Source organism: Cyprinodon variegatus, unplaced genomic scaffold (assembly GCF_000732505.1).
Source record: "Cyprinodon variegatus isolate N-32 unplaced genomic scaffold, C_variegatus-1.0 Scaffold270, whole genome shotgun sequence".
NCBI classification, from domain to species: domain Eukaryota; kingdom Metazoa; phylum Chordata; class Actinopteri; order Cyprinodontiformes; family Cyprinodontidae; genus Cyprinodon; species Cyprinodon variegatus.
The window spans coordinates 849801-860756 of NW_015150723.1; the positions used below are offsets into that span (position 1 = coordinate 849801).

Sequence of the window (10956 nt, forward strand, 5' to 3'; positions counted from 1 at the left end):
AAACTGAGGCTCCCAGCTTTACCTGCTGCTCAGCTTAAGCTGCATCCAACATAAACTCTTCTCATGGTGTCTTAGGCATTTTAGGCCAGAGCTCAGCCATCAGGCTCAAATGAGCTTCCCCCATAGGCTGGCTGGTCTTAACTGTAGCTTGGAGAGTTGGTCATCAGAGCTCATATAAGAGCTACTGCTCCTCTGCATTGAAAAAAGATGGTCTGATACGTTTAGATAAACCTCATTGGCTCCCTTTGCAGGTTTCCTGGTAACCAGATCTTGAAAAAGTGCATAAATGATAAAAACTATACAACTCTATTAAGGAATGAATTTCTAACCAGAAAAAGAATTTCCCCATTGTGGGACATTAAAGGGATCTTCTATATGGAAAGCCGCTCAGCTGACAGGAAATATTCTCCTGTCTCAGTTTTTTATCAACTTATTTTTACTTCCTACAGTTAAATTCTTTATAAAACCTCACAGATCTAGAACACAAAGTATTTACAGAGCTCCATCACAGTTTGGTTTATATCCACTTTGGGTCATAAAAACTATAGTTTTTGTTATTCTTTAACAAGAAAGTCATAAATATTGCATCATACATTATATCAATGCTGTGTGTCACTAAATTTATAAAGCAGTGAAAAGCAAAACTTTGCTCTTTAATAACCTTCATAAATTTATCTAGCAAATCTTTGATGGGGTAAAGAAGAAAATCTAAGGCAGACAGACTTTATTGTCATCTTGTACACACACAGTGTATACAAAAAAAAGATTTTGTTCATTACAGGATATTTCCATTTTTAAAGTGCAGCAGTGATAAAATGACTGGTATATGATTTACAGTTTTTTTTAAAACCAGAGCTTAGAAGTCTAATGGCAAAATAAATCCTATTTATTTTAAATGATAAAGTTAATATCAACGATTGTAGAGCTGATTGATGCTTTGTTTCCATTTTACAGTCACCTTTTATGTTGATGTATTGGATTCATGATTCTTTGTGTTTTAACTAAAGCTGTGCGGTATTTAGAGCTAATTATATCATGTGTGTGTTGTCAGGTGTTCCCATCTCCTCTGCAGTGGCAGGTGTCGCCATCGGTCTCATCTCCAAAGCTAATCCAGACAAACCAACGGAGATCGAAGACTACAGACTGCTGACTGATATTCTGGTAGATGGAGCGTTTTCACATTTCACAGTTTTACTTTTTATTTAGAAGAAGATTGTCTTAAAATGGGTTTATATTCCTTGGTAATCATTTCAGAAATGTTTAATATTTGCCATTAATGTTTTCCTCAACAGGGAATAGAGGATTATCTTGGAGACATGGACTTCAAACTAGCAGGAACAAACAAGGGCATCACTGCTTTACAGGTAATGTTTTCAACCTACCATGAGCAGGAAGAATACGGCTGCCTATTGGGGACAAACTCATGTTTATTTTTCCTGATTATAAGAATAAACTCATAAGAGTAGGTCTAATAAAATAGATTTTAAACTTTACGAGAAAAGAGTTAATAAGGTTTTCTTAGAGTTTTGAAGATCTGGAGCTTTATTGTTAATAGACGAAGACTGATTTTTATTAATAAAAGTGCTTCTCTATTCTCATAACAATCAAAATCATTTTCTCGTAATATTTCAGCATAATTCTCATTCTCAGGACTTCTATTCTGGTAATATTTAAACTTTATTATAACATTACAACCATTAATGTCACAACTTTATTTTCGTAAAACTTTTTTCTAGTAATACAAATTTCAGAATTGTACTAGTTTAATCTTGTAGTATCATTACTATTTTTCTAATGTTAAAAATGTTTTCTTGAAGATCTAATATTGTGACTTTATTCTCAAAATATTGCTTTTATTTTCACTATTTAAAAAATAGACACATCTTTTCGTACTGTGGAAAATTAGTAATTGCTCCTTCTTTTTTGGAAACACATTTCCCATGTTGGGGTTTTATTGCAAATTATGTCTAATGTTAGATTGATTAAAACCTTCAAATAAATAGATAATGCTAATAAATAAGTATAAGAGCTCGCCACAAAATATTAATTCTGAGTTAAAATCCAATTGCCTTTGACTATGGAAGTTTGCTGTAGATTAATCAGCTTGGTGAGGACAGTGGATATTTTATTGTTCTTACTGTTCTGTATGGATCTGTTGCCATTGCTGCTTGTCAGCTGCTACTAATGTCTAAATGTCTCAATGCTAATTGAAGTTCCTTTTCTTTAACTTCAAGGCTGATGTGAAGATTCCAGGTTTACCTCTAAAGGTAGTCATGGAGGCGATTCAGCAGGCCACAGGTATACCAACTCCTAAAGAGACGACAGATGACTTAACAAATCTGTAAATGTAACTCTGTGTTTTGGAAAAATGTGCTTCTGTTTAGTGGCAAAGAGAGAAATCTTGGGCATTATGAACCAATGTATAGCAAAACCCAGAGAGAGGAGAAAAGAAAACGGACCTGTTGTTGGTAGGTTTTGTGTTTTAAGGTTAGAAGAGTCTGTGTGTTTGGAATCTGTGTAGATATGCTTTTTGGATTCTAATAGTTTTTCTTCCTTTTATTCCCTTTCTCAGAAAATGTGCGGGTGCCTGTGTCTAAAAGAGCTCGTTTTGTTGGTCCAGGAGGGTATAACCTTCGTAAGCTTCAAGCACAGACAGGTACTGTTCGAGTAATGAAGCTGTGTCTGCAGAATATATTCAGAGTGCCTTGCAGAAATATTAAATCAATCAATTTTTTTTAGATTCAGAATTTAGTTATACAAGAACAACAAATTAGAGAGCAACTTATTTGGGGTTTATACAATAGAATGCTGTTTGTGTAATTTGCGTAAAAAACATGACGTAAGTCGTGCTACGCTAGGCTCTGGTGCTGCCTGGAATCGTTAAGATAATCATTAAGCAAGCTGCCAAACATTGCCATGGAATTGGAACACAGAACCGGTTCTGAACAGGAACCAGTTTTCGATTCCCATCCCTACACTTGATACGAGTAGCATGCTTGTTTTGATCTGTTAGAAAAGAAAATCCAGTGAAAGACAGTGGAATACAAGGGCTAAGAAGACTAGAAAAGGGGATGTTTAATCACTGCAGTCTTTAAGCACTAATTAACAAGGACACATTTTCTTTCTTCCCATCAAGGTGTCACAATAAGTCAGGTGGATGAGGAGACTTTTTCCGTCTTTGCCCCGACACCGGGGGCAATGAACGAAGCCCAAGACTTCATCAAAGAGATCTGCAAAGACGATGTGCGTCCTCGGTTGTTTGTACCACTGATTCTCTGATTGCATTCCTCACATTCCTCAACCTAAATCATCAATATTTTATAAATCTATATCTGAGCTGCGATTCATGCAACAAGTTAATACTGGTGGGTTTTGCTTTTGTTTTCTTTGGCAGCAAGACCATCAGTTGGAGTTTGGGGCTGTTTACACTGCCACAATTACAGAAATAAGGTATGCAAACATCACCGTAGTGTTTTTAATAGAAATTAGAAGCAGTGCTGTGTAATTTGGCAAGGCAGCTTTATTTATGCAGCTCATTTAATGCACAAGGCAACTCACTTTGCCCCACAGCAACACCAACAACACAATAAAACAAATTCAATCAACACAAATATATTTTTTAAAAATCAATCAATGGCCATAGGCAACACTGAATAGGCATGTTTTGAACCTGGACATAGACAGGATTGAGGCTTGTTTTACGTCCTCACTGAGGTTGTTCCAGACCTTGACTGCATCAAACTGAAACGCAGCATCTCCATGTTCAGTGGTGACTAGGGACCACCATGAGACCCCTCCCTAAGGATCTCAAGGCCTGAGGTGGTACATATGTCTCTAAAATTTCAGAGATGTACTTGCTAAACCCTGATAAGACTTGTACAAAAGTAGAGCTGTTTTAAAGTCTATTCCCTGAGCCACAGGAATCCAGCGCAGAGACCAGAGCACTGGGCTAATATGGTCATATTTCCTGGTTATAGTCAGCAATCGGAGCAGCAGCATTTTGAAAAAACTGCATCTGCATCTAACAGCTCATTTGGAAAGGCCAGTGCACAGGCCATTAAAATAGTCTAACCTGCTGGAGACAAATGCGTGAATTACAGTAACCTCTCCAAGTCTGGTTTAAACATTAAGTTTTTCAATTTAGTAATGTTTTTTAGATAGTAATAGGCTGCTAACATAATGGACTTAATATGACTGTTGAAATTCAGGTCCGAGTCCATGATTACGCCAAGATTTCTAACTTGGTTTTTAGGTTCAGTCTTAGGATGACCAATGGAAACTTCTCTAGGTTTTTGTTGTCCAAAGACAATTATCTCAGTTTTATCCGTATTTACGTGGAGGGAGTTATTTTGCATCCACACACTGATCTGTGTGATAAAATGGCACAGAGTATCTACTGGTCCACGTTCCCCAGCCGTCAGTGAAACATAGATCTGAGTGTCGTTTATGTAATTGTGATAGGATGCCTTACTAGTGGAAATTAATTGACCTAATGGAAGCATGTACAGATGGAACAAGAGGGGGTCCAGAATCAACCCCTGGGGAACCCCACAGGTCAATGCCATTTGGTCTGAGACATAGTTTCCCATTGCAACGTAGTAAGTAATATGCCAAAACAGGCAGCTGATGTGGAAAAATACATCTTTGTGCTAAATGAACTAATTTGACGCACAGATTTAGCTGTAATTATCTACTGGCAGGCCTCAGATATTCTTAATTTCCTTCTGGCATTGTGAGCTTTTATAGGTACTGATGGCCTTTTCTTTCTTCTTTAGGGACATTGGTGTCATGGTCAAACTTTATCCCAACATGAGTCCAGTCCTGCTGCACAATTCCCAGTTGGACCACAAACGGGTTAGTACATTTGCTTCTGTTAAAGTTTATTCTCAATCTAAGAAAAGGTTACAGTTTAACTGGTGTCTATCATCCTTGTTATAGATCAAGCATCCAAGTGCTTTAGGACTAGAGGTGGGACAGGAGATACAGGTAGTTTTTCCTTTTATGCTTTGTTTGTTAAAATGAGCTTCATGCTTTTATTCTCTGTTGCTAAGCTGTAATTTGTGCTGTGATCAGGTGAAATACTTTGGACGGGATCCAACAGATGGAAGAATGAGACTCTCTCGGAAGGTGCTCCAGTCTCCTGCTGCCACTGTTGTAAAGACATTGAGTGAGAAGCAGAGTATCACCATGGGTTCCAGCAGCATCCACAGGGACGGCAGTGATTCATGACCTGGTGCCACTGCAGGGTTTTTATAGGAAATATGGATTCACACTGTGATGCTGTTCATGTAAAAAAAAAAAACAGAGCTTCTTTCTGTGAACTCAAAAAAAAGACTGCAGAGTGTGAAGATGACAGGTGCTGATTTACAAAACAAGCAACCTGGCGACAATCTGCCTCAGAACGAGTCTAAACTTAAAGAGAAGTCTTGCTTCCCTTTTAGAAGATGGTGTCCTTATAGTGATCTTTTTGTATTTTCTCACTGCATGAAACCATTCAGAGATCTGTTCCCCCTCATCACAGACAAACATCATTTCCATTGTTCACACCTGAGTTACAATAATGGCTCTTCTTGCTTGGGATCTTCATATTTAATATCCAAGTTTCTGATGTGCTCTTAAAGGGTGTTCGGATGAAAGCAGTGATGCAACCATGTGGAAGACGTAGCAGAGGCATTTGTCCTGTTATGTTTATAGTTTGTTAGTAATCTGTAAATAAAAAGTTTGCAGGTTCTTTAATAGTACGATATATACTGTGATTTTTTTTATTGTATTTATCTATTGTAAGCTTTTGTTAAGTTTAACAAATACATTTTTTTCTGAAAAAAGAGAAACTGTCTCATAATAAATTGTGCTAAGAAATAAGAAATATTACTAATTAGAATAATCTAATCAAAATGAGTTTACACCTCAAAAAAGTATCATATAAAGACATAAACAGAAAAAAAATTAACTTTCATTATTCTGCACTGGAAGAAGATTGAAGTGTTCTTTTTTTCCATTTATTACAGTCTGGATCAGTCCAAATCCATTCTTTGAAGTCCTTCTTTTGAAAAATATACATATGAATCTCGATAAGTGTTTCGTACATGAAAAAGATTTAGGAATCCTGGAATATGCATCAAATGTACGGACGTATTTTTTATGCACCTAAAACTAAAATGTGAACTTAAACCTCTTCTCTAGGTGGCTCTGTTGCTATTCTGTTATTGACCTATAGGTGGCGCCTGGGATTCTCGGTTTTGCTCCGCCCACCTGACGGCAGTTTGATTGACATCTGCGAAGATCGGATTACAAGATGGCGGTCTGTAGATGTTAGCGAGGAGGCCGTCAGAGTTGTTGTGCTTTCTTTGCATTTAACTGTTTTATCATCAGGCCTGTTGCTTAGCCCCTTTATATCGTAGACGTATTGTGTTTATGAAGTTGGCCCCAAAATACAGGATTGCTGCCGTAAACCGTTATTAGACGCGCGTGTTTCATAACATGCAGGTGAGAAAAAAGTTAACAGGTCGAGGAAAACACTAGACGGGGTGAGCTGATAGCCTGTTAGCTCCGACTCGGTTAACCATGTCGGACACTCGGCGGCGGGTGAAAGTGTACACCCTGAATGAAGACCGACAGTGGGACGACCGGGGCACTGGACATGTTACGTCCTCGTTTGTGGAACGACTGAAGGGAATGTCGTTGTTAGTTCTAGCCGAATCTGACGGTAAGTTCCTCGTTAGCTTAGCCGCGTTTACATAGCGCTAGCTAGCCTTAGCATGCCTGCCACAGCTTGTTCGGACTCGGGGTTTTCAGTAGATGATTAATTGATTTTATAAGTCTGTTGCAATAAAAGCGAACTGACTTTGGGGGTTAAAGTTGGTTATTCCGTTCATTCAAACCAATCTTTGTGTATTTTTTAGATTTCCATTATTTCCTTTTTGTGTAATAGACATCCACATAGTTAGGGGGTGCGCTTCGAAGTCTCGTTGCACACGTAGAAACTTATTATAATAGGCTTCCCGCATTCGCTTGTATACAGATTATTTAAAGTTTTTTAATATTTGATCAACTTATTGAAAATGTTATGTTTTGCACATGTTATTCTATTAACAGGCTAGTTGCCTGCTTTTTTTTATTTACCCGTTCTCTTTTACTTTTTCAGGTTCATTATTGTTGGAGTCGAAGATAAGTCCGAATACCGCATATCAGAAACAACAGGTAAACCCTTTATACTGGGATTGTTATTGTTAGGGCTGCATCTAACGGTTTATTTGCATATCGATTAATCTGTCGATTATTTTTTGATTAATGATCAAATAGCCAAAGGTTCCTTAAGGTGAAACATTTTTTTTTTTCACCTGAGGAGTTCTGGATAGAAAATATTGACAAAAGAAAACATTAAATGCAAAATGTTTATATATTTTGTCTTACAACCTTGGTAAAATTACTGCTGTAAGTGGATTGCTCTATCAGCTAAAGGTATGTTTTACAGTCCCTATACGTCAGTCAACGATTAATAGTTGACGATTATTTCAATAACCAGTAAATCTCGATTAATCCGATTCATTCTTTCAGCCCTAGTTATTGTGTATAAAAAACGTACCAAGTTAATTATCATTTTTAAAAACCATAAATAAATGTGAATTTGTTATGGATCTGAGTCAAACAATTTTTTACTGTTTTCAAGGCTGCACTTTAAAAAACCAAAGAAATTGTCTAGAGAGCTGTTCTTAATGAAATTTCTATTTGTTTACATTTGTGTATACAAAATGACAAAATAAATCTTTCTAAGTCTAAACTGGATATTTCTTTCTCTTGCTTCTAGGACACGCTGATTGTCTGGTCAGAAGCAGATAATTATGACCTTGCCTTGAGTTTCCAGGAAAAAGCAGGCTGTGATGAGATCTGGGAGAGGATTTGTCAGGTATTTTTATTTTTTATAAAGAACTGATTGTTGCCTTTGTGTTCTGTGACAATTTATCATTATTTTCTCCTTTATTGTTACTGCTGTGAATCTGTAGATGTTCTTTCTATTCTATCCTAACCAGCCATGCAGTCTTAAGTCATACCTATTTTAATTAACTCCTGTAGGAATGCACTTCAGCACCAGTTTTTCTTCATTTGTATATATTTTAATTAAATATTGAGACGGTTTATGGGAGAGTGGTGGCCTAGTGGTTAGGGTCCCTTAACTCCACACTACTCCCCGGGCGCCGCACAATGTCAACCCATTGCTTCTCAAGGCGATGGGTTAAATACACAGAGTCAATTTTGTTGCTCTGTACTTGTGACAGTGTAATGACAATGAAAAGCTGGGCAAAACTGGGGATTTATTATTAAATGCAGGTCTTAGCTGCTAAATAAGATGGTATTTTTTTAAATTCGTGATCAAAACCCCATTTTTGTATTGAAATTGCCATAGTGCAGATAATGATACATCATAGATAATCAACACTACCTCAAGTTGCTAACTGTAAAGATGCTTTCATTTTATTGATTTGTGTAGTTACAGCCAAACATTTCTTACTTAGGTTCAAGGTAAGGACCCTGCTATGGACATCACTCAGGACCCCATCGACGAGTCGGAGGAAGACCACTTTGAAGAGATTCCAGAGACCACCCACCTGGTCGAGCTCCCGCCTTGTGAATTAGGTCGGCTTGAAGAAATTGCAGATCTGGTGACTTCTGTCTTGTCCTCGCCCATTCGGAGGGAAAAACTTGCCCTGGCGCTGATGAACGAGGGATACATCAAGAAACTGCTGGGTCTCTTCAGAGTTTGTGAGGACCTGGACAACCGAGAAGGCCTTCATCACCTCTATGAGATTGTGCGAGGCATCTTGTTCCTCAACAAAGCAGCCCTGTTTGAGGTCATGTTCTCTGACGACTGTATCATGGATGTGGTGGGCTGCCTCGAATACGATCCAGCTCTGGTTCAGCCAAAACGTCACAGAGAGTTTCTGACCAAGACAGCAAAGTTCAAGGAGGTGATTCCCATCACAGACTCAGAGTTGCGGCAGAAAATCCACCAGACCTACAGAGTTCAGTACATCCAGGACATAATCCTGCCCACACCCTCAGTCTTTGAAGAGAACTTCCTGTCCACACTCACATCCTTCATCTTCTACAACAAAGTGGAAATTGTCAGTATGTTGCAGGTAAGAACCCAAACAGGTTTACTTACAGTGTAAGGAAAAGTGATAAGTTGATGTATTTTGAAAAAGTTTCTAATTTATGATGATTTTTGCTATTTTTGTATCCAATCTTTACAGTCCAGTGTACTATTAACAATGAATGTTATGCTGTGCTGCTGTGACCTTATTAAATATGGCACCCTTCCGTTTTTCCTAATAAAAAAACCCAGCCTGCAAGGTAAATGACTGCTAGAAATTCCCTCTTAAGTGGGAACACATTTTATGACAATATTTAAAGAAAATACATGGATTCCTTCAATGTATACAGAGTTATATGGCTGTAACAACTATATATTTATCTTTCAAGTTATAATTTGTCTGTCAAAAGTGCTCTCTAGCTAGAGATCAAACAAAGTTATTTAGAAAACATGGAGTGAATTGGTCAGGATGCATTTTAAGCTTCGGGGTTCTTAGGTGATCTGTTGCAGTAATTTGTATTGCACAACTTTTTATGTTACTGACATTCTTAAAGTGTTTGTGTATTCTCTGTGTTTCAAGTCTAATCTGTTCAGATTATATACATATTTTAAGGGCATCTCTGTTTTGATCAAATGTTTTTAGTACCTGCCTGTCTTATTTGGCTTAAAATTAAAATATATTAATATAACATTCCTGGTGTTTGTTTTGAAACAAAGTCTTACGTATTGGGGAGTAATTGTCAGAAAAAATCAAAGGTAAAGCGAAGGAGCAAAGTGACATTAAAGAAGTGATGGGAGTATAAATTCTCTGTTAGTCTTTTCCAACTGTTCTTATACAGGTGATTGGAAACATTTCTAGAGGTAATCATCATGGTAAGCGCCAATAAATGTCAGGATTGGGTTTTTATTTTATTTTAGTTTGAATCTATCTCAAAGTTGTCTTTATCTTGTTTTCTCCATTTCTAAAATGTTTTCTGATGTTGTCGCAGGAGGATGAGAAGTTCCTCACTGAGGTCTTTGCACAGCTGACAGATGAAGCCACAGAAGAAAGTAAAAGACGGGAATTGGTAAGTCAGTAAAACTTAAAATGTAACGACTCTTTTATTTTAAATTATTGTTGAAATGTGCTTTAACTTTTTTCTCCTTTTACTCTGCAGGTGAATTTTGTTAAGGAATTCTGTGCTTTTTCCCAAACATTGCAGCCACAAAACAGGGATGCTTTCTATAAAACTTTGGCAAATCTCGGGATTTTACCTGCTCTTGAAATAGTGATGGTACGTTGTTGGCGCTTCTGTGAATGTGATTAAAATCTTATGATCAGTTTGTCCAAACATTTGAAGAATGAAAACTCCTAGGCTACACACATGGCATGATCTTTGCTTTAATCAAAGAATTTCTTTTAAATAAATATTTTTTAGCTGTATGGGTGTTAGAAACCTCAAAATTAGAATCATCATAAAACCAACTTAAGACTTTAAATACAGCGATGTTCACTGGGGCGTCCATTTCTAAACGGAATGGACAAATTACATTAATCTGAAAATCTTACATACTCTGTCACTTAATAATTTTAGAATCTTGCTGTGTGAAATAGCCTTTAATAAGAATGATCATGCCTGATCAAGCAGCTTCCTGTTGATGGATAATCATGCATTCAGGTTACCAAACATCCAAAAAGGCAAAGATTAGATAAACCCCCTAAGGTGACTTCCCTTTATTCTGCTGATGAATCATTTAAAACTGAAAATGATGCATTTTTTTGTATTTCTTCTAAAACGTCTTGATTTTCTGTAGGGAATGGATGACTTGCAGGTGCGAGCAGCGGCTATCGACATATTCTCTTATCTGGTGGAATTCAGCCCATC

The 10956-nt window shown here is 37.2% G+C and overlaps 2 protein-coding genes across 2 annotated transcripts in view; both read left to right on the forward strand.

Annotated features, from left to right (window-relative positions):
* Positions 1-5771, forward strand: part of pnpt1 (polyribonucleotide nucleotidyltransferase 1) — a 15566-nt gene extending 9795 nt beyond the window's left edge. The window contains exons 14-24 of the mRNA XM_015382921.1: positions 252-259; positions 1008-1161; positions 1293-1364; positions 2235-2298; positions 2385-2468; positions 2573-2656; positions 3137-3243; positions 3395-3450; positions 4776-4854; positions 4939-4986; positions 5074-5771. Coding sequence (XP_015238407.1) covers positions 252-259; positions 1008-1161; positions 1293-1364; positions 2235-2298; positions 2385-2468; positions 2573-2656; positions 3137-3243; positions 3395-3450; positions 4776-4854; positions 4939-4986; positions 5074-5229 — 912 coding nt within the window. The 3' untranslated portion in view covers positions 5230-5771. The remainder of the gene's footprint in view (positions 1-251; positions 260-1007; positions 1162-1292; positions 1365-2234; positions 2299-2384; positions 2469-2572; positions 2657-3136; positions 3244-3394; positions 3451-4775; positions 4855-4938; positions 4987-5073) is intronic.
* A 505-nt stretch (positions 5772-6276) lies between these two features.
* LOC107089892 (serine/threonine-protein phosphatase 4 regulatory subunit 3-B-like) overlaps positions 6277-10956 on the forward strand; it is a 10519-nt gene continuing 5839 nt past the window's right edge. Inside the window, exons 1-7 of the mRNA XM_015382923.1 lie at positions 6277-6706; positions 7145-7200; positions 7808-7906; positions 8514-9137; positions 10081-10158; positions 10249-10365; positions 10886-10949. Coding sequence (XP_015238409.1) covers positions 6565-6706; positions 7145-7200; positions 7808-7906; positions 8514-9137; positions 10081-10158; positions 10249-10365; positions 10886-10949 — 1180 coding nt within the window. The 5' untranslated portion in view covers positions 6277-6564. The remainder of the gene's footprint in view (positions 6707-7144; positions 7201-7807; positions 7907-8513; positions 9138-10080; positions 10159-10248; positions 10366-10885; positions 10950-10956) is intronic.